The sequence below is a fragment of the Eptatretus burgeri genome, chromosome 17 (genome assembly GCF_056783735.1).
Source record: "Eptatretus burgeri isolate ZD-2024b chromosome 17, Ebu_testis_v1, whole genome shotgun sequence".
NCBI lineage: Eukaryota > Metazoa > Chordata > Myxini > Myxiniformes > Myxinidae > Eptatretus > Eptatretus burgeri.
The window spans coordinates 26,984,300-27,010,395 of NC_140977.1; the positions used below are offsets into that span (position 1 = coordinate 26,984,300).

The window sequence follows — 26,096 nt, forward strand, 5'->3', positions numbered from 1 at the left end:
CCCAGTCTTATCCATCTTCACCTGCCAATACCCACTCTTGAGGTCCAAAGTTGAGAACCATTTAGAGCCTGCAACGGCGTCAAGGGTATCGTCAATTCTAGGCAGGGGATAGGAGTCTTTGAGTGTCACGTTGTTCAGCTGGCGATAGTCCACGCAGAAACGCGTGGTCCCATCCTTCTTTTTAACCAGCACAACCGGTGACATCCAAGGACTTCCTGAGGGCTCAATGACACCTGCATTGCGCATCTTTTCAACCTGTTCATCAGCCTCCTCTCTTTTGCTCCAGGGGAGCCTTCGAGCAGGCTGACGGACAGGCCGGCCCCATCGGTGTGGATCTGATGTTGCACCAGGCCCGTACGTCCAATATCCTCAGCTGACAAAGAGAAGATCCCCATGTGTCGGTCGACCAGCTTGTATAAGGCCTCCCGCTGGGCATCCTCCAAATCTACACTACTCCGATTTACCATCTCGCAAATGGGACCGGGCCAATTCCTAATCAAGTCTGGAGACTCCCTCTGGGGCCGGTCCGGCTCGAAGTTATCGTCCCTCAGCTCTGTGACCTATTTTACTGGGGTGCAATCTGCTACCTTCGTGCCCTTCCTGATAGTGCGTGGTTCCGTGCTAACATTTATCACCCGGACGGGCACTATTGGCCCGTCGGTACTTACCAGTGTGCGGCCCACGACTAAACCCAGGGTTGATGGCTCTGCTGGTAGTTCCGCCAGGCCACAAGAGCCCTGCCACGTTGGGTGCGTTCTCGCCACCGGGCCGGGACCACCGCCTCGGCACCTGGGGGAATGACCACGGAGTCAGGAGCCTCCAGCTCCACCCTCTCATCCATGCTGACGCCCCCTAACGGCAACTCCTCACCACCCAACTGCATGACCCCCCGGCCCAAGTCGATCTTACAACCACCGGCCGTTAGCACATCCAACCCTATTATTCATGGGTCGCACACCTTCGCCACCCAAACCTCTATCCTTGTTTTTACGGTGCCCAATTTAAACGACACGAAACCACGTCCTATGATGGGGGCCGTTGCCCCGGTAGCTAGCTGCAAACTATGGTTTTGCAGACGGTGGATCTCATCCCAACCGTCTACACTCGAATCAAGGACCACAGGGCTGATGATCGTGGTGCTTGCTCCTGTGTCCACAATGGCGTCTACCCCTAGGCCGGCAACTTTGCACCGAATTGTTAAGCTACCATTGCCAATTTGGCCACAATTGATGACCTGTCGCAGTTCTGAGGGCTCTTCTCCGTCCAAGTCTGCCGAACACGGCCCTACATGTTCGGCACTTCTTAGTTTCCCGGGGACTGGTGCGGGGGTGATGGTTGGGCCTGGCTATCCTTATTGACCCGGGGCGAAGTTGGTGGTCTGGGGGGCCGTGGCTCTTCCCTTCGTGGGGGCCTTTCTCTGCGCGGGGCGTTGCACTCCCGCTGCAGGTGATCCCTTGCGCCACAATTACAACACCTCCTCTGGTAAGGTGTTTGCCTCCGGTACGCCGAATTATACCCCCCTCCGTTCCGAATTGGGGTACCCCCTGATGGCCCATCCCCCGCCCTTCCTGGGCCCGACCGCCTCTCCCCAGGTCTCCCGAACCGGCGGTCGAACATGCCCTGCACCATTCTTTCCATTCGTGCTTGGTCACCCAGGGTCGCCCCGGCTCCCAGCGCACTGTCGTTCACGGGGCCCACCTGTCGGACTGCCACCGCATGCCGCCCAGCCCCTCCCAATGGCGTTCTGGCTGCCTCCCAGCAGGCGGCAGTATCAGCTGCCTTCTGGAGGTTGTCCGGGCGCCATACGGTCAGCAATGCGCCGATATCGGTGCCCCCTATCGCTCTGAGAAAATGGTCCAGGGCAATCTCCTCCCGGTACTCCGGCGGCATGTTGGTGTGCGCGATCCCCACCAAGAGGCGAATGTCGTGTGCCAATTCTCCCAGGGATTCCTGGGAGCGTCGTTTGCGCCCGTTGAGTTGAGCTTTAACAAGCTCGCTCTGCTGGTCCATGCCAAATCGGTTTTTTAGGGCCAAATGGAGATCCTCCAGGGTCACCCCCTCACTGGGTACCGTGGTCAGGACTTCCAAGGCCGCGCCACGCAGGGCCGCCGTGAGTTGTGCCACACCCTGCACCTCGTTCCAGCCATTGCTTCTGGCAACACACTGGAACTGGGCCATGTACGTCCTCAAGTCCGTCTTGCCATCGTACGGGGGTAGCGGCACCCTTGGTCCTTTCGAGGTCCCCCCCTCCAGTTCCCCGGGGACTCCTGGAGGGGTGTACCTCCCCAGTTCCAAAGGTGCCTCACTCCCGCAGGGTCCGAGCCATTTGCCCGGGGGCTCTACCACCCCTGTCCGTGTCTGTCCGTGCCCTGCGTCGTCCCGCTTACTCCCCCAAGCCATTGGACTCGCACTCTGCACACCCACCGGAACAGTCATACTGGGTACGCCCCTTAGGCCAAAAGACCCCGCGGCCTCTACCCTCCCCAAGCTCGGCATGCTCACCCCCGCATCGGGCAAGACTCCTCCTCCGCCCTGTGACACCGGCCCCACCTGGGCACGATCCGCCTCCAGGGAGTATATCCTCTCCCCCTGTTCCAGAAGGAGGTCACCCTGCCTCTCACACCGGGTCTCCACACATTCCGTCAGTCCCCTCTCCATTTCCTCTATTTTCCCCTTGATTACTTCATTCAATTCCTCCCCTATCGTCCCTAACGATAGTTCCCCGACTTTCTCTCTTATTTGCTCCACTTCCCCTTGTACCCCTGTCACCACCTTATTTGTCTTGGATATTTTCTCCCCCGTTGTCCTAAACTGCTCTTCCGTCTCGCCCCGGTGTTTTTCTATCCGTTCCCCCAGTTCCTCTGTCTTTTCTCCGGCTTTCCGCTCCATTTCATTAATTACCTCCTCATGTCTCTTTCTACATTCCTACCCCACCTCCTTTAATCCTTTCTGTGTCTCCGCTTTTACCTCCTTTCGCAGGTTTTCAACTCTGTCTGTCATTTCCCGATGTCTTTTCTCACAGTCCTCCTTCATGGCTCCCAATCCCTCCTTTATTTTCCCTTGTTCTCTTTTTAATTCCTCTATCGCCGTCGTGTTCTTCCCTATTTCCTCCTTTATTTGATCTTGTCCCTTTTTTACTTCTCCCAGTCCTTTTCCTACTTTGTCTATCTTTCCCACCACCGTCTTTATTTCGTTTTCCCTCTCTTGTTTGCTCTCTTCCATTGCGACCCCCACTCCTTTTACTTTCTCTTTTAGCCCGGTCACCTCCGCTCATATCGTGTCGACTTCCTTTTTCATTTCATTTTTTAGTTCGTCCAAGCTTCCTTTTAGGCCCATTCCCATGGGCCCACCCAGCATTTCTCTCATTTCTTCCTTCAACTTCGCCTTCATTTCGTTTTTCATTTGTTGCGTATTCGTATCCATTTTCGTTTTCATTTCGTTCATTTGTTGCGTATTCGTATTCATTTTCGTTTTCATTTCGTTGTTCATTTCTTTCATTTGTTGCGTATTCTTATCCATTTTGTTGTTTATATTTGCATTCAGCTTTGCCAGCATGGCGAATAGCTGGGCCACGTCGAGTGCACTCGGCTGAGCCGATTCGGCGAGGATCGGGGGGTTTTGGTGGAGAGGGGAGGGGAGGTATCATACACCGCCGCCGCACCTATTTCGGGCTCTGGGTTCAGTTGGGGGAGTTCGTGTTCCTGCACAACCAACATTTCCTGCTCGGGGTTCTCATCCTGCGCCATGGATTCTACACATTCTACATCCATTCCTACTACCCCCGGCTCCCGCTTGCCTTAAGACTCCATCTTAATTCTCGTAACGGGTTAATTTGGCCTGCTCATAATTTGGAGGGAATCAGGGGTCGCTCCTCTCATCCCTGGACCGATTCCCCGTGAATTTAGCTTGGAGACAGGAGAGTTTGTTTTCCCGCTCTCTGACACCAGTGTTGCGAATTCGTGCCCGCCGGCGTGCGATCGGCTACGTGACTCGAATCGCGGCACGTCGCCCACCGGACGGACAATTCTGTCGTGACCCTCTCGGACTAACGCCGGGAGCGAGTCACGGGTGAGCCTTCCGGCCTCACCACGATCGTGCCAATCGGCCACCCGCGTGGGATAGGGTTGTTCGCCAAACTCGACCTACCTAAGTACCCACGCGGATGGTAGACCGGGCGATCGCACCTCGCCGCAGGTCGACTCCGGACACGGGCCGCTTAAGTGGTCCGTTCCGTGCTATCAGGATAACCGAGCGGTGTTATCATCGGCCTCGACGGTTCCGATTAATTATCGGGCGTATTAAGCCCACTACAAACCCTTTACGTGAAGCAAGATGGAGATTCAAACGAAGGAAAGGACACAGTGAAACGGGGAACAATTCAACATAATGCACTTAATTTACACGACACACGAAGAGCACACATATATCAATTTAAAACAAAAACAACAATGCAGAGCTAACCGAATACGCGAACACACGGCAACACTTATACAGTTTTACTTTACAAGACACGGCGCCACAAGATCCATACAAAAAGAAACAAAAAGGCCACCCTCAAAGACAAGGGGGCAGACGGGGCCCGTCGGCCTTTATGGCGTGGGACTTGGCAGACTGAACGAGTCCCACGAGACCGTTGCCGGTTACCTGCACCCTCATGGTGCGATGGTGGGCGAGCTCTCTCCGGCCCTCCTTGTACGAACGCGCAGGTCCGCGCGACAGCTGGCAGAGTGGCACCTCCAGTCCGCGTCCCCTCCGCGACATCCGGACTCTCCACCGACTGCAAGCTCCAACGAGCGGGTCGCTCGACGGACCGCTTCTCCAAGACCCAGACGGGCAGAAGACCACGAACCGCCGACTGATACTGACACTCTCACCGACCGCCCTGACCTGACCTCCTCTGACCTGACTTCCTCTAGCGGCGCCTCCATGCGCCCTTTTATTTCCCCGGCACCCCGCCCCTCCCTTCGCGGCATGCGGGGGGGGGGGGACATTCCACCAGAGAAATCGGGGTGGGAGTTGAGTTCCAACCGTCATTCTTGTTTACCAGAGAAATCGGGGTGGGAGTTGAGTTTCCAACCGTCATTCTTGTTTACCAGAGAAATCGGGGTGGGAGTTGAGTTTCCAACCGTCATTCTTGTTTACCAGAGAAATCGGGGTGGGAGTTGAGTTCCAACCGTCATTCTTGTTTACCAGAGAAATCGGGGTGGGAGTTGAGTTCCAACCGTCATTCTTGTTTACCAGAGAAACCGGGGTGGGAGTTGTTGTTCCCCTTTGGTGTTCGTGGAGATGTTGACGGTTGCTGGCGGAGTGGTGAGGATGGCGTGGTTGTTGAGAGGCAGGTGTGGTTGTGGTTGGTGGTTGTTGTGTGATGGCGGTTGAGACGTGGTTGGTTCAAAATAAAGATAGAACAGAAAAACGGCTATCTCAAAGCGTCGCAGCCCGGATGGATCACATAAATTCCCTCTAAACAACAGGTTTGGGGCTAACTACACATGTACTTAGAGATATCTCACCTACGGGCCCTTCATGGTGTAATGCGAATTTCCACAGCCGTAACAATATATATATATATATATATATATATATATATATATATATATATATATATATATATATATATATATATATATATATATATATATACATATACAGGGTGTCCCTAAAAAAATGACATCATTTGAAACGTGAATATCGAAGTAACTACATGTACCAGGCAAACGAAAGAAAATAGGCTTCATGTTGAACAATAAAATATTTATTTATCAAAATTCGAACAAGGGATTCAGAGGGATGTAGATTTTATAACCGTTTTCTCAAAACTTCACAAATGTTCAATATGCGCACCGCCTGTGACACGACACACGTCAAGTCGGTGGTCCAGCTCCTGCCAAACACGCTGTAGCATGTCTTGCGTAACATTCTCCAGCGCCTCAGTGATTCTCTGCTTAAGTTCCTCTCGGCTTGTAGGAAGAGGGAGGATATAGACCAGTCCTTTCACATAGCCCCATAGAAAAAAATCACAAGGTGTCAAGTCAGGTGAACGTGGTGGCCATTTCAACAGCACATTGTCATTATCACTCGCACGCCCAATCCCTTTTCCTGGTAGATTCTCATCGAGATAAGTCCGCACAGTCAGCTTCCAGTGAGGTGGAGCCCCATCCTGTTGAAAAATGAAGTGTTCATTCTCATTAGCAATGAGCTCATCAAAGAACCAGTTCTGAAGCATTTGCAGATCAACATCGCCGGTCACGTTTCCCTCAAAGAAAAACGGTCCATAAAGACGATTCTTGGAGATTGCACAGAACACATTCACTTTCGGCGAGTCCCTCATGTGCTCAACTGTGGCATGGGGATTTTCTTTCGCCCAAATGCGAATATTATGCTTGTTGACTTTGCCACTCATATGAAATGTAGCCTCATCACTGAAAACAAGACGCTTTTCGTACTCCTCATCTTCAAGTTTCTCTTGCATAGCGACACAGAATTGCTTGCGCCTTTCCCTGTCATCCGTGTTTAAGGCTTGAACGAGCTGCAGCTTATAGGGTGTCATTCGCAAGCATTTCCTTACTACACGCCAAAGTGTCATACGAGGAATCTGGGATTCCATAGATGCTCTTCTTACAGACTTTCTGGGGCTTCGCACAAATGTTTCCCGAACCTGATTGACGATATCTTCCGGTACTGGTGGTCGTCCAGATCCCTTTGCGCTACACAGACAGCCTTCCTCTTTGAATTTTTTGTGCCATGTCCAAATCTGTTTTCCAGTTGGTGCATTTTTATTGAATTTTCTCGAGAATGCATGCTGCACTCTTGTTTGACTGTGTTCGAGCATATTCCAACACACAAAATGCCTTTTCATTTCTAGTGAACGTCATTCTTTACCCTGAAAAAAAAAGAAAAAAATTAAACATTCAACTTATTTTTTTTTAAACATTTTGTTAAAATTTGAGATCATTTGAGCGAGAATTAGCTATGTTATTAGACTACAAAATGATGTCATTTTTTTCGGGACTATATATATATATATATATATATATATATATATATATATATATATATATATATATATATATATATATATGTTGTTGTTCATCTTTCGGCTGCTCCCCTTAGGGGTCGCCACAGCGGATCATCCGTTATGATCCGCATACTGATTTGGCATAGGTTTTACGCCGGATGCCCTTCCTGACGCAACCCTGGTCGCCTCTTACGTCACAGGGATAAGGATTGGGTTTCGCCATGATTCCGGGCTGCCCTATACCCTCTCATAGCACGGCCCAGTGCAGAGCTCCCGTCCCCTTGCGATCCTCCAACCCAAGCTTCCGAGTACCTGGATTACAGGTGCACGCCACCATGCCCGGATATATATATATATATATATATATATATATATATATATATATATATATATATATATATATATATATATATATATATATATATATATATATATATATATATATATATATATATATATATATATATATATATATTCATCATTACAAGGGACGAGAGAATGTGTTTTTGGCTGATGTGGAATTTACATTCCAGATAAGGTATTGTCAACACGCACTGTCCGTCCGTCCATCTCCTTTTTTGACTTCACTAGCCAAACCGCTGGGATAATTGGGTTGAAATTTGGCAGTAACGTTCTGCTCCTGACAGGTAATCAGGAATTGCAAAGCTTGGTCTGCTCACATGACTTTAAATAGGTCAAAATGGCTGACAAAATAAATTTCTTCAAAAATCTTCTCCAGACCCACCAAACAGAATGCTACAAAATTTGGGTTGCAACATTAGCACACGGTCCTGGTGTTAAATTGTAGAGGTCATTTTGATCACGTGACCGCAAGTGTGTCAAAATGGCCGACTTAGTTAATATTCGGGAAAATCGTGTAAATTCCTTCAAAAATCTTCTTCTCCAATCCCACCAGAGTGCTACCAAATTTGGGTTACAACATTAGGCCAGGGTAGGGATGTTAAATTGCGGAAGTCAAGCTGATCACATGAACGGAAGTGTGTCAAAATGGCCGATTTAGTCAATTTTGGGAAGGGGGGGGGGGAAAATCGCATACATTTCTTCCAAAATCTTCTTCTCCAGACCCACTCATCAGAATGCTACCAAATTTCGGTTACAACATTAGGACAAGGTCGTGATAAATTGCGGAGGGCATGCCGATCACATGACCTGAAGTGTGTCAAAATGGCAGACTTCATAAATATTTGGGAAAATCACGTAAATTCCTTCGAAAACCTTCCTCTCCAGACCCACCAGGCACAATGCCACCAAATTTGAGTGATTACATTAAGCCAGAGCCCAGGTAAGCCACAGGTTCAGCAGTCTTATTTTTTTCTTTACTCCAACCACATGATGGAAACTCAATAAACATAGGGGCAATACCCCAGGCGCTCACCGGGTAGCGGCTGGATAAGATAACCAGGGAACCATTGGTAGGCATGGATGACCCACAAAACATGTAATAGAGAAAAAAAGTAAATACCTATGGAATTTTTTTTTATGCCACGAACAAACTTTGGTACATCATGGGTGATGAAAGTTGTGGGTCAAGTTTCATCGTAATTGGGTGTGTAGTTTTGGAGAAAAAAAAGCAAATACATATTTTTGGGGGTAATCCCCCTTACACCCCCTCAGACCCCAATTTATTTAATGCCATGAACAATCTTTGGTTCACCCTGGGTGATGAAGGTTGTGGTCAAATTTCATCGTAATTGGGTGTGTCATTTCTGAGAAGAAAGCAAATATCTTTTTGGGAGAAGCCCCCCCCCCCCCCGTGGACTCCCTCAGACCCCATTTTTTTATAATGCCGTGAACAAACTTTGGTACATACACAGTGATGAACATTGTGCTAAAGTTTCATCGAAACCATATGTGTAGTTTCAGAGAGGTTGAAAGTATTTGTGGATGGACGGACAGACGGTCGGTGTGCCTTCCCATAAGCTCCCCGGAACTACATTCAGGTGAGCTAAAAAATAAAATAAATTGAAAACAAAACAAGTTGCAGCAGATTTTTCCGACAAAAACACGGAGTGTAGAAATCGTCAAACGGTAGCATGCATAATGTTGTGGTTCAGACCTTTGCCTTGCGAGAAATCATCATCCACAAACTCCGTTTCCACCTTCACTTTCACAATAAGACCTGAAATTTTTTTCAAAAAAACATCCATTAAAATAAAACTTGAGCTTGCATTGATGAGTTTCTCCATTGAAAAATAACTTTTGGTTAGCCTGTTGATGTTGTCATCTGAAAGCCCAACGGCAATACTAACAGGTTAACCTTCAGTTATCATGATGATGCAGGGAACCCAGGTGAAAACCTGAGAAAGCATACGTGTTTGTCCATTGTCTACAAACGTCTTTGTACTCATACTAAAATACGCAATTTGGTGTCTCAGTCTGTCTGATGCCCAGTATTTATGATCCTAGCTTAAGGTCTGACTGGGGTCTGACATCAACCGGTCCAAGCTATGTTCATTCCAGAGCCCATGGTAGTTATCTCACATTTATTTTAACTTTCACACAGAGAACAGTGGACTGAACTGAACAATTAACTTTCACATTTCAAATACATTTTTCCAACTGAATGAGTTTTACTGTCCCGTAACAAGATCACCACACAGCCATTATGTGCAGAAACAAAGCTAATCGAGAAGGAAAATAACAGAGTGAAAGCGTTTCAAGAAACTTAAAGAAAGAAGAAATATGCCTAACAGATACTGATAAAGAACGAAGTTCATGGGTTCCCTTCACCCAACACCAACAGGTGAAGTGAGGTGAGGGACAACAATTTAAAAGAAAATTTTATTATTTTTCATTCCACATTCCTAATCTATACTAATAAATGTCAGTGTGTGTCAATCAGTCAGTACATCAGTCAGTCCGTTAGTCCGTCAATCCATCCGGCAATCTCTTCTATAACTCCAAAACCATGAAACCTAGTGGCCTGAAACTTTGCATGCATACTCAGGGAACTCCAAGGGAGTGCGTGAGCGAAAATTGTGTTTGGGTTAATTTAAACACCCCTTTTGAAGATAATTAATAGCCTTATTTAATTATATCTTTTATTAAGGCGCGTCCTCGGTCACCTCGCTGGGGTCTTAATTCACTATTTTATTCGACCTGCTCAACAATGCCGTGACTTGGAACAGGCCGCAATGGTTTATTTTTGATAAAATGCTCATGAAAATTTTTTTCACTTTCCTCACTCATATCATCGAATGAATCATCTTCATACCAAATTGGACAAATTTTCTGAAGCCACCATTGTTTTTTGGCCTGATCAACCATGCCTTGACTTGGAACAGGCTGCAACAGTTTCTTAACGATGAAGTGCTCAATTTTTTTTCAGTTTCCTCACTCATATCATCGAATGCCTCATCTGCATACCTACTAGTCGCTGTATACATTGCTTTTTTAAGTGCTATAGTTTTCAAATTCAGAGCTTTGAGCTATTTTATTCATGAAATGATGTGATTTTCCACGATCTACTCTCACGGACTAATTAATGTATATAATTAAAATATAATTTGAGCTTGGAGGATTGGATCACATGGACTGAATAACTGTCAAAATCTGGAGTAAAATCTGAAAATGTTAAGATATCGGCGATGCTTTGTTTGTGTGGGTTTGTGTGTTTGTTTGTTTCGCAAGCTGACTGGTCCCATTACACTGAACAACAAAATTTTTTTACTGGAGATGTGTAAAGTGATTTAGACTAATTTGGGTACGCTGATTTCAAAAATCATAACCGTTTTGCTGTATCACGTCAGGATTTTCAGTAACAGAAATATTCCCATTGCCTAGAAGTCAGGATTTCAATGAAATTTACAAAAATTCATTTATTCATTTATTTCATCATGAATGCTTCAAAATTATAGAAATTACAGAAAAACTCCACTAGAATGTAATTAAAAATGCTTTAGGCATTTGGCTTTGCGTTTGTGCTGCTCTGTGTCAGTTTCATGATGCAGGAACCAGCAGAAATCGCCCATCATGTTCGGGTTGTGCCGCCCTTGGTAACGCGTCTCCATGAGTGAAATCTCTTGGTGGAATCGCTCGCCGTGCTCGTCCGAGACTGCTCCCAAGTTGTCAGGGAAGAAGTTCAGGTGCTGGTGTAGGAAATGGATTTTCAGGGACATCCTGGAGCCAAGTTTCCTGAAGGACTCCAGCAGCTGCTGCACTATTTCTTCATAGTTGTCCGCGCGCTCGTTCCCCAAGAAGTTGTCCGTCACAGCTTTGAAGCTCCTCCACGCTGCCAGCTCTTTGGGGTTTAGAGTTGTCGGAAAAGTTTCGTCCTTCATAATCTGTCGGATTTGCGGTCCAACAAAGACACCAGCCTTGATCTTGGCCTCCGACAAGGTGTTTCCAAACTTTTCCTTGAGGTATTCAGATTCATTCAGAGGTATTCAAAAACCCACGCCCATTCAGATCCATTGCCCGTACAAAACTTTTCATCAAGCCGAGCTTTATGTGGAGTGGTGGAAGGAAAACCTTGGCTGGGTCGACAAGGGCGACATGCTTCACGTTGTGTCGACCAGGTACATGCTCTTTTCGCTCTTCCCAATCTTTCTTCGTCCAGTGATTCTTGTCGTCTCTGCTATCCCAGAGACAAAGGAAGCACATGTATTTCGTGTAGCTTGACTGCAGCCCTAACAACAGCGCCACCACTTTCAAGTCTCCGCAGATGTGCCAGTTGAAGTCATTGTACTTGATGGAATCAAAGCAGCTGCCGCATAGTCTCATAGGTCTCTGTCATGCCGAACGCGTGAGCCAGTGGGACTGATGGTTTCTCGTTGCCATTGTGGAGCAAAACAGCCTTCAAGCTGTTCTTCCCCGAGTCGATGAAGAGGCGCCAGTCTGCAGGATCGTGATCACACCCAAGTTCTTTCAACAGACCGTTGATGTCACTGCAGAATGTCATCGTGTCTTCCATCTCAAAGAACTCAGCCATGTCTCTGTGACGTGCTCTGAACAAGGATATCTTGGTGTTAGGTTCAAGTAGATTCCACTGCTGCAGCCTTGATCCAAGCAGCTCTGCCTTCGCCTTTGACAGCGAGAGATCTCTTACAAGATCATTTAAGTCTCCCTGGTTCAGAAGGTGTGATTCTTGAGTGTCGGGTTCAAAAGGTTCATCATCACCATCCTCTTCACCACTGCTTACAGCTATGTTCTGATCAGCTGGAGGTGTTGGAACGGGGTTCTCGTCATCATGAGGCACAGGTTTACGAGCAGAGACGCAGTCAGCGTACTTGATGTGACCTTTATTCTTCTTGTTGAAGCCGGCGATGCTTGTGCAGCAGAAATAACAATCATCATGATGATTCTGCGGCTCACGCCATATCATGGGCACCGCAAATGGCATGCTCGCGCGCTTGCCCACCAACCACTGAGTCAAGGTTGTGTGACAGCTTGTGCAGCAGATGTGTGGTGCCCAGCTCTGTTCTTGGTCCCCCACCTTACACCCGAAGTAGTGAAAGTAGGCGGCCTTCATTTTCACTGCTGTAGATATACTTCGCTGTTGATCTTTTTTGGTATACCGACCACAGACATAACAGAAGTTGTCAGGATGATTGGTACAGGAACGCCTACTCATCTTTACCTGAAAGAAAGAAATATAACACAAGTTAACAACAATTGTACGAAATAGACATGTTAAAGACATATGTAAATTTCATTGAAATCCTGACTTCTAGGCAATGGGAATATTTCTGTTCCTGAAAATCCTGACGTGATACAGCAAAACGGTTATGATTTTTGAAATCAGCGTACCCAAATTAGTCTTAATCACTTTACACATCTCCAGTAAAAAAAAAAATTTTGAAATTTGTTGTTCAGTGTTACCAGTCAGCTTGCGATCACTTGCCAAACCAACCATTCATTATCAACCATTTCATTGGACTGCTTGCTTGAGTGCTGAAGCAACTTGAGGAGTGCTCTCCAGTCAATAGTGGTATTACGCATGCAGTTCGTGTCCTGATGGGAAGGTGCAGTCGGCAGTTGCTGCAAGGTAGAGGTACAAAGCACACAAAGACAGCACACAATGACGTGGTACAAATGGGGGGATTTGGATTTGTGAAGGGACTCTCCGCAGATGTGTGTGCATGCTTGCATGCTTGGGTATGTGTGTGCAGTATGGTTTGCAGGATTCGCAGACCAAATTCGTACCTCGAACCCATGCTGCATGGGCACCTGGTGCACGGCGCCGTGGCAGAGGTACCGCCGCCATCTCGCGAAATATGTACTCAGACATGAATGTGCATGTGGAAGAAATATGTGCATGCAGGGAGCGGACATGCTGCGGCACGAAGCCAGGCAGGACGGGCCACGCAGTGTGGGTGTGGGTAAAGTTGAGTGTGCCGGTGAGAATCCGTGCATGTGTGCGAGTGAAAGGATGAGTGTAATCGCCAGTGCATGTGCACGGTTTGCATAGACTGTGAGAAGGTTGGAGGAATGAGAGTCCGGCTGCTGGAGGGGTGTTCATTTGTCTTGTTTGCATGCTCTTTGGCACTCCGGGCATCTCAGGCCATGTGTGACCCCTCAGAGAGATCCAGTTCCAGAGCGGGTAAACAGGGTGGCAGCCGCAGTTAGAGTTGCATACTTCAAGGGAAGCCCAAGTTATAATCTCTTTTAAAATGTAATATGTAATAAATAGATGGTGGATCAGTTCTTCAACAATTCCTGCGACTGAGAAGGTCAACATTCAGTGCTGTTTTCAGTATGTACCTGGACTATGTTCAAAGAGAATACTCGAGTCCAATCATTATCTTTAATGATTATGAGGCAAGCCGAACCACAAAGGATATTACACATCAAAGGCGTTCAGGAGGTGTTGGTACTCAGGTTAGCTTTGTTGCAGATATGCCAATCAAGTCAAAGAAGGAACAATTCTTGGCTCAAAGCACTAATAAACAGATTCAAACATGTTGAGCAGGAAACTTAAGGACAATGGTTACCAGACTATTCATGCAGAAGGTGATGCAGACCTCCTTATTGCCCAGACAGCAGTTGACAGTGCTTCCAAATGTATAACTACTGTCATTGGAGAAAACACAGATCTCCTTGTCCTTCTCAGCTTTCACGCCAAGCAAACATATTTTGGTCTTTTTCTCAAGTCGGAAGGAAAGACTCCTACCAGAAAGCCAAAATTTGGAATATCCACTAACTACAAAAAATCTTTGTGTCCAGACATGTACCTTCTTCTGCCATTCATTCATGCAGTTGCTGGTTGTGACAAAACATCACACACGTTTCTGATTGGGAAAGGATGATGTGGTTCTCAGGAAAGGAAAAAGTTCATTTCAGGAAACAGACTGAAGTTTTCTGAAGAGAAGTGGCTATGGTGGAGATCTTATCAGCTGGTAAGGAGGCTCTCATTTGTTTGTACAACGGAATGTCTGGTGAGGGCTTAGATGTCCGACATTACCAAAGTTTCTGCGAGATGGTGTCAACAAGTTCTGCCTTTGTACAGGTGCCCACACTCCCCCCAACAGCAGCCACAGCATGCTTTCAGAGCACTTGTGTGTATCTTCAGGTTCAACAGTATATCGGGAAATTTAGCAACATGGATCCAGAAGATTAAGGATGTGTACAAATTCAGAGTAAGCTTGAACATCGAATAACAAATCTACCACCAGCTCCAGTTGCTCTTGTTAGAGTGACACAGTGCAACTGTAAATTAGATTGTGAAAATAAAATAAAATAAAATGAAATAATTTGCACCCATGTCCAAAGGAAGCGGCTCGGTTTGGTATTTTTAATATGAAATAGGCAAAGCATAGAAATAAACAAAACCCATTAGAATTACCCTTTAGAACCCATTACAATTACCTTTTAGAACCCCTTAGAACCCTTTACATTTCAACTTCATTGGTTCACGAAAAAATATTTTCACGAAAAATATAAGTGACCACTATATTCGTTATTGTTGTGTGTCTGTCTGTCTGTCTGTCTCTGTCTGTCTGTCCCGAGCATAGCTCCGTGGGTTTTGATCCGATCCTGATGAAATTTTGGTGGGAGGTTTATATCATGATCTAGTTGTGTTTTCCTGAAAATGGACGTGGTCCGCCCATAAAAACATGTTTTTAGGGGGTAGCCAATTTCAATTTGCATCTTCTCCGAGGGGTTTTGTCGAATCTGGCAGGGATTTCGGTATTTGGTTAGCCCAATGACACCTGCATAGCCCCACGGAGCTCGATTTTTCATTTTTGTCCCAAGGTCAAGGTCACAAGGTCACAAACTTAGAAAAATTGCGATTTTGAAATAAAAATCCATCTTCTCCGAGGGGGTTGTCGAATCTGGCAGGAGTTTCGCTATTTGGTTAGCCCAATGGCACGTGCATAGCCCCACAGAGCTCGATTTTTCATTTTAGTCCCAAGGTCAAGGTCACAAGGTCACAAGGTCATGAACTCAGAAAATTTCGAATTTTGACATAAAAATCAGATGACCGCTCAAACTTTGAGAGCGAGGATGACAATATTTTTATGCATAATCTTGAGGTCATTCCCCACCTAAGGTCTTGAAACTATTTTTCTCTATCTTGAACACCTTGCCCGTGGCGCCCCCTTCAAGTTTGTTTTTACGCTGATTTCATCAAAGTATGGATAATCTGAGGAGTGCGAAATGCCATATAGCCTATATGACGTTATATTGTTTCTGGAATGTTCCAGAGGAAGTTTTGCACCAAAGGTCATAATCCTTGACCTTTAAAGTTCACAAAGGTCAAATTTTCAAAGTTGTGGGAATCGAACCGGGTTTTCGACCTTCTTCGACGAACTAACTCCATTAAGCTATAGTACCTATCCTGTTTCCTTATTTTAATGTCCACAACATTGTTTTGGAACCTTTAAAGGTTATGCAAAGGTCAAATTTTTTTAAATCGTTGAACGAAACTGGGTTTTCGACATTTTGCACCTAATAACCTGTCACTTATACCACATCATGTTGATCATTTTTATAACTTGGTCAAACATTATCACATTGTCTCATCCTTGACTTCTGAAACAATCTACATCGTCAAATACCGCTCGTGAACCATCATCGTCTTCAGACTTGTTACCCTTTAGAATTAAACACAATGGGTTATAAAGATTCTTCTTCATCATCATTTTTGACAGACGATGGATGGACAAACAGAAGGAAGGAAGGACATCACCAAATATTGAAGCGGCTTCACTGCTTAAAAAGGTGAACCCGCAAGAGACATGGACTGGAACGTTCTATTGCCTGGGGAGACTGTAGGGGTGTTAACTGCGCAAATTTGGCTTGTCTTCCATCTGACTGTGTTAGTGATGAACTCTGAATTATCATATAGTATGTGAGAAGCTCGAAGAATGTTTTGGGATTTTTCAGCAATCTGTAGATGACAAGCTGTACTTTTGTGTGCTGAATTGCTGGCTGATGAAAATAAATTGTTCATCCATGAAATATTAATTTTCGGAGATTATTAATTTTAGGATCCCGATTATGATTTGAAATGGCGATTCATCTTTTAACTTCGTTTATCCAAACAAAATAGACTGGATAGCAGAATTTCTTGAACAAGAATTGATTAACTGCTTGAAAATCGGATTCCACAAAACATCTATCATACATAGTATGTGACAATTGTCCGTCTATCCTCTTACATCTTTAACATGAAATAAAAAGTTTATTGAAATTTGAATTCAGGACTTGATGAATGAAATACCCCATATACCCTGCATTTCAGGATAAATTTCAAAATGTTACACTAAGTCGATTTCTATTTCATCTACATATTACTAAAACTCTCATCTTGTGTATATATATATATATATATACATATATATATATATATATATATATATATATATATATATATATATATATATATATATATCTTCTTCTTCTTCTTTTGGCTGCTCCCGTTCGGGGTCGCCACAGCGGATCATCCGTATGATCCGCATAGTGATTTGGCACATGTTTTACGCCGGATGCCCTTCCTGACGCAACCCTGGTCGCCTCTTACGACACAGGGATATGGTACACCTATTTTAACCGGGGTATACACCGGCCCAGTATACTGGTACTCATTTCGCCGACCTCGGAAGGATGACAGGCTGAGTCAACCCCTGGTGTATTAATTCAGTGGCCCAACGGGGCTTGAACTCAGGACCTCTTGGATCCCAAGCCGCTGCCCTAACCACTGCGCCAACACCAGGCTTATATATATATATATATATATATATATATATATATATATATACGTATATATATATATATATATATATATATATATATATATATATATATATATATATATATATATATATATATATATATATACGTATATATATATATATATATATACGTATATATATATATATACGTATATATATATATATATACATATATATATATATACATATATATATATATATATATATACATATATATATATATATATATATATACATATATATATATATATATATATATATATATATATATATACATATATATATATATATGTTCCCGAAATACAGTCAAAATGTTACACGATAGCGCAAAAACTTTAGGGCCACCTTACTCACCATTCGCCTGCGGTGTGCAGTATCAAGGTTTGTTCAAATCAGGCAACGAAAAAATTATTTAAAAAATCAATTACCGATTCAGTCAAGTACTCTTTCTTAGAATTTTATCAATGCAAACAACCTCAGCGGTATAGTTTGCTGGAGCTATCTTTTTTTTTCCTTGAAATGATTTATTTTAAAATTTCAAACATTTAGTATTGACAAAAAACGATTTATTTTTAAACATAAAATAAACATCTCAATTTTGATCTAATACTTCCGTGTTCATTAATTAATAAAATTGTGTTTTCAAGATTACGCACAATAATTTATTCGACCTTCTTTTCTCCATGTTTTTTTTTTCACATTGACGTGCAATATCAAGTTTCGTTCAAATCGGGCAACGAAAAAAATTATTAAAAATCAATTCCCGATTCAGTCAAGTACTCTTCGGGAGTATTTGATCAATGCAAACAACGTCAGCGGTATAGTTCGCTGGAGCTATCTTTTTTATTTTATTTTATTTTTTTGAAATGATATTTTTTATCAACCGCTGTCACAACTGGAACCCAACGGGTTCACGGGTCATCTAGTGTTATCTAAATTTTTAGGAGGTTATGTTATTCAACAATATTTAAGCTATTCATTGCAATTAAAATAATTTATTTTGCAATTTGGTTGAGGTTTGGCCTTTTTAACAGTATATTGACTGGACTATACCTTGAGCACAGAAGCCCAGCCTTATCCAATCGCTTAATCACAGTTCCACAACACAGGCTGTTGCGGCTGTTTGCAGCAACTTTGTACATCAGCCTTGATTTGATCCTGCCATGATTTGACAAACCTGCCTATTCACATTTGCTGTTTCGTGGGGCTGCTATGTCACGTGTTTCGCTCAGCCAATCGTCTTGCTTTATATGACCCTCAGCCAGTTTGGATCAGGGTCACTCATGAGCGAGTGGACTCTTTCATATGCCGTTTGCAATCTTGTGAATCCAGCCCCTGTGTGAGCCGCATTTTACTGTTGTATCTTCGCTATGGCACCCTAAAGAGGCCGCAATCTTGTTAGTACATATATTTTGTGTGATAGCAACTTTTTCTGCCCATCAGATAACTTTGATTATCGAACTATCGGCACGGGCTGCATCTCTATCCTAATGCCAGAATGACGTTTATTGGGCTACAGAATGTTCTTTATTATACCGAGTCTGTTAATATTTGCAGAGCATTATTACGGGTTTTTTGTGCATTGCCAGTGTTTGAATTGCCCTCCTGGGGTTTACCGACTCGACGGTCTCGTATGTCCATATGTCAATTTAATGAGTAATTTGGAAGAAGAAGAATAATTTGGTGCCCACAGCTTTATGATTAACATGCATCGCCGGAAGCCATGCTGACCTGTGCATCTCGTATGTGGAACTTAGCAGTGCATTTTGTTTTGTTGCAGTGAATATGCGTGGAAGAAAGATCATTATTGAATAGACACGAATGAAAGAGGTGACTGACATCTGCTTCATCAGTGATCTTTTCTAGCAGCGTTGAAAATCGTCCTGGGGTGATCAGCCAAGTTATAGATGGGGTATTAGGAGCGTCTCCGAAGGAGCAAGAATACCGTAACACAGGCGCTTCAGTCATCCAGGGAAACAAGGTAAGGAAAAGAGAAGAAGGAATAAGTTTGAGGCGATTTTTGCAGCCACTCACTCACCAGACGTAAGGCAGCGAGCTTACTTTCGTCCAACCGAAAGAGAGGGGAAGGGGAGGAAGAAAAGGGGAGTATAGTGTGTAATGTGCAAATGGTGAACGTGCGTCATGCTTGGAAGAAAGCATGAAGTGTGAGTCAGTAAGCCAGCAATGAAAAGGACAAGGGCTTTTCATTGATGCGTCGTGCATTCAAAGGGAACTAATTAGATTGAGAGAAAGCAAGAGACAGATTGGACCATCATTGGAATCTGCTAGAGCTCTTTCTCCTCATTGGCGTGTCCTGTATCTAAACGCCGTCCATCGATTGCGCCCAGATCCTGCAACGCTGCCATTGATCAGAGAGGCGATGCCGGGTTTTGTAATGTTGAGTGTTAAAAAGCATGTATGGGGAGAGTTTGAAAAGGATATACATATATATATATATATATATATATATATATATATATATATATATATATATATATATATATATATATTACATATATTGTAACGAATTCGCGCCCACCGGCGTGCAATCGACAGTGTTTCCCGAATAGCAGCTGCGTCGCCCACCGGACGGACAATTAAGTCGTGACCTTCTGGAACAACGCCGGAACCCTATCACGGGTGGGTCTTCAACCCCACCACGGCCGAGCCAATTTTCTACCCGTGCAAAATAGGGTCAATCGCCGAATCTCGACATACCTAAGTACCTGCGCGGGTACCCTACCGGGAGTCTCTCATGTTCTTCATTCTCCAATCTCATAGTTTCCCTCAATTGGTTGATCTCCCTTTCCTGTTTCATTCCTTGTCCTGTCACTATCTCCTCGTACTCCAACCTTGCTTTTTTATTTCAATTGGTCAACCTCAAATTCATGTTCTTTTTGTTTTCTATCCCGCTGTCTCTCTTGTTCCTCATTCTGCAATCTCGTTATTTCCTTCAATTGGCTGATTTCTTTCTCCTGTCTCATTCCTTGTTCGTTGTGTTTTCTATTCCACTGTCTTTCTTGTTCCTCATTCTGCAATCTCGTTGTTTCCTTCAATTGGCTGATTTCTTTCTCCTGTCTTATTCCTTGTTCTTTGTGTTTTCTATTCCACTATCTTTCTTGTTCCTCGTTCTTTAATCTGGCCTTGGCTTCCAGCTGTTTGATCTGTTCAGTGTGGTTCCTTAACGTTTCATTCTCCATTCTCTTTCTTTCCTCTCTCACCATCCTCAGTTCGTTTTGTAATTCTCTCTCTCTGCTTTGGTGTTTCTGCAACTCAGAAGCTTTTTTTTTCTAATCCCTTCCTCATCTCCACACACTCCGACCTTGCTTTGGCTTCCAATATGCCCATTTTCTTACTGAGTTCCTTTCTAATTTCTAGCCATTCCTCTCTTCTTTTTACTTTCTGTTCTAGGCTTTCTCTTTCCTCATTGCCTGATCTTACCGCTTCCTTCAGATGTTTCAATTCCAAATCGTGCTCCCGTTTTTCCTTTTCCAGCTTCGTTTTCCATTCCTTTTCCAAGTTTTCTCTATCTAGTCTAGAAGTCAAAATCTGTAGCTAGCCTAGAAAATAGGTTCGCTGCTGATTTCATGTTAGAATGGTGCAACTGGTGTTTTTGAAGAGTCTAGGCATGACCAAGTCTAGTTCCACTTGTTGCCAAGTCTGCATCTGAATATTATGGCCGCCATGACAGTAATCAAAATGGCCGCCATCAGATTTAGTCTTTTTCTTACTGCAAATTGTACTAGCCAGAAATTTGTTATGATTGTGAAATACTATGTAATCTGACACGAGGAACACTATTTTGTGCTTTATTTTTGTACTGGATTACAACTTTTCACATAATTGACAACTTCAAGACGAAATTGAAAATGCACATATGAGCAACAAATGTGAAAAAGAAAATGTTTAGCACTATTGATGGAGATGGGTTTACAGTCAGTCAAAGGTTATTTCAACAGCTGTCAGATTCTTTCTAACACAAAATTACGTTGCTTTGCAGAAGAGAAAAGTGTTGTGAGAACACCCAAGTACAATTTTCAGAGCTATTGATCGGCTTGTACACTGAACGGGTTCCTACAAAGGGCTTTGCATCCACATGCTTTCGTGCAAGGCAGTCCATTCCGTGTACATTTGCACCGTCGAGTTGAGCATGACCCACGGCATTTGCATGTCGTCAGTTCTACACAGTAAGCAGTAATAGGCTGTGCAGTCATGAGTCGCGGCTGAAATGTCTCGTTGCCATCTTTGACGACCTGTTCCCACCCACAGTTCTCAGGTGCAGGTAGATGTGGTTCAGATTCCAAGGCTCTTCTCCACACAAAAGTCTGGTAGTGTGCTCGCTTGATGTGTAGAATCAGAGCATCGCGAGTTGGAGGCAGATTCTCAATAGCTTTGGTCAGACTGAGAAACAGATCACATCTTACTCGCTGAATTGAGTTATCTTGGCCATGAGGGTCATAAAGCCTGCAGACAAATGACTCAGCATCTGCAATCACACTCTCATCAGGAATTTCCTCTTTGCCTAGGTTATTCAACAGGTGGGAGTTGTTTTGAAAGACAGCCCATGCAGAGCGCTTCACAATTCCAGCAAACTGGCTTGTGCTGTCTGAACCTGTCACTGCATGAAATGCCAGAAGTGACTCCCTCTGCGAATCTGGGATATTGATGGAGTCAATGGGAATGTAGTGTTGCTTTTTGGGTGTCCCTGCATTCATCCAGAGAAAGGGACTGAGATGCGGCTGATAGGCAACAAGGAGAATGAGGACATCAGTGTCCTGAAGCCACATGAATAATGTCTTGGCAGATGCTCAGAACTTTGTTCTTGGTATCTGTCTCATCCGCTTCTTCATTGTCCATCTTGTCAGTGCTGTCACCACCACAAAGAAGCTTTACAAGCATGTACAGGGTTTCAGGTACAATTCGCTCTGCATTTTCTGTGTTCAGTCCACCGATAATGCTATGCCCTGGAGAGTGTTTTACGTCACTGTAAATCTTTATGCCCACTCTGAAGATCCAGCTAAGGATTTCGTTCTCATGATGAGGCAGACTGCACTGGGCTAATTCATCTTCTTCAGAACTTTCACCTTCTTCAGATAAATCATTCACGGCGGTTCTCATGGCAAACTTTGTCACAGTTGAGGACGCAACTATGAGGGGTTTTGTGACATCCAATGGCTGCACGAATGTCACCTTGTCACTACCAAAGTGAACCTCCACTTTCTGCTTGAAATTGTAGCTTTTGTAGGCTCCAGCCTCAATTCCAAAATCATTCAATAACAGCATGCTGTCGTGTTCCCAGATGTTTTTCAGGGTAAACACATGTCCCTTCTGCAGCTCTTTCTCAAGCTGGTTCATCACATTTCTGAAACAGATGCTTTCAGGAGACTGGTTTTTCTCTCCACTCTCCTTTTTATACTTTCTGCGAAAAGAAACATAACACTTGAGGTGATATTTACCTTCAGCTGCCATCAAGTCTGAAACACCTGCAAACCTGTGACGCATGGTGGGGTCAAATTGGGCCAAACTAAGCATCCTGGATGATGTGTGATCAAATTCAACATTTGTCAGGACACCAGCTTTTCCAGGAATGTCAGTCTGGCAGAAAGCGCATTTTGACCAATCCATAGCGCTGTGCGCGGATCTTAGTGACTTTGGGACATGGTATTTCTCTGAGGAACCTGATGTTGTGGGTATCTCTTCTGCGTAAGTCACAGACTGTGGCTGAATCCTTGACTTCAGTCTGTCTATTTTTTGTGCGTGAGTAAAGTCACTATAGCAGAATTTGTGCCATTGAATCTTTTCGACGTGCTCCGGTACAGAATATTTTCTGATTCTTGAGAATGAGTCAACATATTTAGCGTCATTATATTTCTCTCTTTCTTTGCAACATTCAGCTACAGTTTTCACACCAACGATTGTAGTCTTTCGAAGTGGCGTTGACTTGCTAGTTTTTGAACTGTCCTGGCAAATAAAGCATTTATTCCAGTCTACATGCTCTTCTTCTTCTCGATCCCTTGAACCCCCTGTGAGAAATCTTGCGGCTTTCATTTTTCAGTTCGTCCTGGGTAACAGAAAAACACACAGTTATGTAGTTTAGGATCATTTTATAGCAAAGTTGTAAAATTCATTGATTGTGGTTTGTATAATCAGACATTCTAATTCGAGCCTGAACATTTCTTTAAAAATAATATAGTGAAAAACAAGTCATATTATTTTTAGAAAATGGATGGAGCAATGTTTTTTTCTATACTCCCATCAGCTCAGGCATGCTCAAAAACATGGAAATCGACCCTAATTTTGTAATTTCATGTCAATTTGCGGCTGAAATATGACGAAAAGTGTATTTAATGGCGACCATTTTGTAAACTGTCATGGCGGCCATACTATCCATATCCAGAGTTGGCAACAAGTTGATTCACGTTTCTGTGTGTCTGGACAGTCAATTTACACCTGTTGCACTATTCTAACACGGTATCAGCAGGGTCGTACACTATTCTGCATTGGGCCTCCTGACTAATCCTGGGAATTACTAATTTGCTCTTCCTCTATCCTTTTGTTCAGTTTGCTTTTTTCCTGTTCCAGCTTATGGGTACTGCCCTCGACTTTCCTCATTTCTCCCTGTAGTTCTTTGAACTGTCTTGATTTTTCCAACAATTCTTCCTTCCTTTCCTCCAGATATTTCTCTCCTCTTCTTATCTTCTGTTCAAGGCTTTCTTTTTTTTATTGCCTTCTTCTCCCTCTCCCTTCAGTTTTTTTAATTCCAAATCGTGTTTCCGTTTTTCCTCTTCTAGCTTTGTTTGCCTTTGTTATTCCTCCCTCCTTTCTTCCTGTACATCGGCCCATCGTTGTGACTCCGTTCGCACGTAATCCTCATGAACCCTGTCTATGTGCCGCTGTGCCTCATCCAATTCAAAGGGAAATGAATGCAATTCCCCGATACAGTTGTCACCATTCCTCCACCGCTGCAAGGACTTCGACACTTGTCTCCGAAGCCCGTCAATGCATGCTCTGGCATCCTGCCATGCCTGCCATGACCCCGGGGTTTCAAACGGTGGCTGGGAGCACCCACCTCGTGTCGTGCCGTTAGTTGTGCTAATAATAGCAGCTCGCTCCGTGTTGCGATGAGATGCGATCGCGCCGCTATTGTGCGACTTCGAGTTCGTTTGTCGGCAAAGTTCGTGCTCAGTATAGGGTGAGCGGCCCCACTGATTACCATTAGTGGTGGGTGATAATAAGAAGAACCGTCCGGGGCCATGGATCCTACATTCAAACACATTTCTAATCCACCCTGCACCCGTTCGCCTTGAACCGCCATCTTGCTTATCGGAAATAATTTAAAAGCCCGCAATTTAATGGAAATCGATGGTCGCTCGACACACCCTGAACCGATTCCCGTTAATTTAGTTGGAGGCGGGATGGATTTGAATCTCACACTCCTGAACACCAGTGTTACGAATTCGCGCCCACCGGCGTGCGATCGACCACGTTTCCCTAAGAGCAGCCGCGTCGCCCACCGGACGGACAATTCAGTCGTGACCTTCTGGAACAACGCCGGAACCCTGTCACGGGTGGGTCTTCAACCCCACCACGGCCTAGCCAATTTTCTACCCACGCAAAATAGGGTTAATCGCCGAATCTCGATATACCTAACTACCTGCGCGGGTAGCCTACAGGGAGAACGTACCTCGTCGCAGGTCGGCTTGGACACGAACCCCTGAAGCGGTCCGTTCCGTTCTGCAGTGATAACCAAGCGGGTATTATCGCCCGACCTCGCTGGATCCGATTCTATTTAACGGGTATTTAAAACCCAACTAATATTCTGAGATACAATATGGCATTCCAATGGGGGAAAAAGACATGACGAACGGGTTACATTTAGACGAGCACATTTATTATACACGTGTGCACGTATGTACAGCCATGCAATCAATGTAGGTATTCAAAAACACGTATACAGGCAAACAATCATGCACGGGACGGGGACAAAGACACGAGCAAGGTGAAAGCACGACGACCGTCTATCAGCAATTATCGAGTCACTTAACAGTTTTTACTTACAGGACACGGCGCCAACAACATTCATTCAAAAGAAAGGAAAAGGCCACCCTCAAAGATGAGGGCGCCAGACAGGGTCCGTAGACCTTGATGGCGTGGAGCCTGGTTGACCGAACGGATCCCACGAGACCGTTGCAGGTTACCTGCACCCTTGTGGTGCGATGGTGGGCGAGCTCTCTCCGGCGCTCTCCTCCCGGGTGCGCAGGCTGCGTGGCAGAGCTGCAAAGCGGCGCCTCCCATCCGCGTCCTTCGCGCCTCGACCCGGACCACCGCACACAACACACACGACTTGGTGCGCCCAAGGAGAAGGCACCACCTCGACGACGATGAAACCACCAATGCACACGAAGAAGACCACCAGTGAACCACCACGAAGACGACAAAAAGCCCAAAAAGCCCCCAACAACAACACACTTGGCGTCCTGCGCGCCTTTATATCCCCCAAGTTCCAACGCCTCGCTCCTCCCCGTTTATCGCTCCGCCCCCCTTCCAGCTCCTGCGGGAAGCTTCCAGAAAAGGGGCATGCCCTCTCGCCCCCCCCCTCCCCAGCGCCTCGCGGGGGCTGAGAGCATTCTTGGCACAGGTCCAGGGAGATTCATTCCCCCAAAATCAGGCCCCTCCTTCACATGACCTTTGACCTTTGACCCGCATCGCACTTCCCCCCACACCAAAGCGCGGGAAAAGCAGGCGGGAAAATCCGCGTGCCACCGATAGACAGTTATGGTTTGGTTTGTGGAGAAGGGGATCGGCAGTTGGCGTAGCGGGGAAGGCGGTTCGGTGATGGGCATAATTGTGGTTGGCGTTTGGTTATTTGGGAGCGATGTTGG

The 26,096-nt window shown here is 44.8% G+C and overlaps 2 protein-coding genes across 5 annotated transcripts in view; both read right to left on the reverse strand.

Annotated features, from left to right (window-relative positions):
* LOC147009604 (uncharacterized) overlaps window positions 1-26,096 on the reverse strand; it is a 103,663-nt gene that overhangs the window by 44,967 nt on the left and 32,600 nt on the right. For 2 of the 4 annotated variants that reach the window (XM_085862435.1, XM_085862433.1), the window contains exon 2: window positions 9,096-9,158. The exons of 1 other annotated variant lie outside the window; for it this stretch is intronic. Coding sequence is in view for 1 of the 3 variants with exons in the window: in XM_085862433.1 (XP_085718559.1) it covers window positions 9,096-9,158 (63 nt within the window). In the remaining 2 variants the exon portion in view is untranslated. Of the gene's footprint in view, window positions 1-4,644; window positions 4,896-9,095; window positions 9,159-26,096 lie in introns of those variants that run through there. One more of the 4 variants, XM_085862436.1, reaches the window with a different exon arrangement.
* The window catches only part of LOC147009605 (uncharacterized), a 37,151-nt gene continuing 32,064 nt past the window's right edge, over window positions 21,010-26,096 (reverse strand). The window contains exon 2 of the mRNA XM_085862453.1: window positions 21,010-23,275. Within this exon, the coding sequence (XP_085718579.1) occupies window positions 21,982-23,262 (1,281 nt within the window). The 5' untranslated portion in view covers window positions 23,263-23,275 and the 3' untranslated portion in view covers window positions 21,010-21,981. The remainder of the gene's footprint in view (window positions 23,276-26,096) is intronic.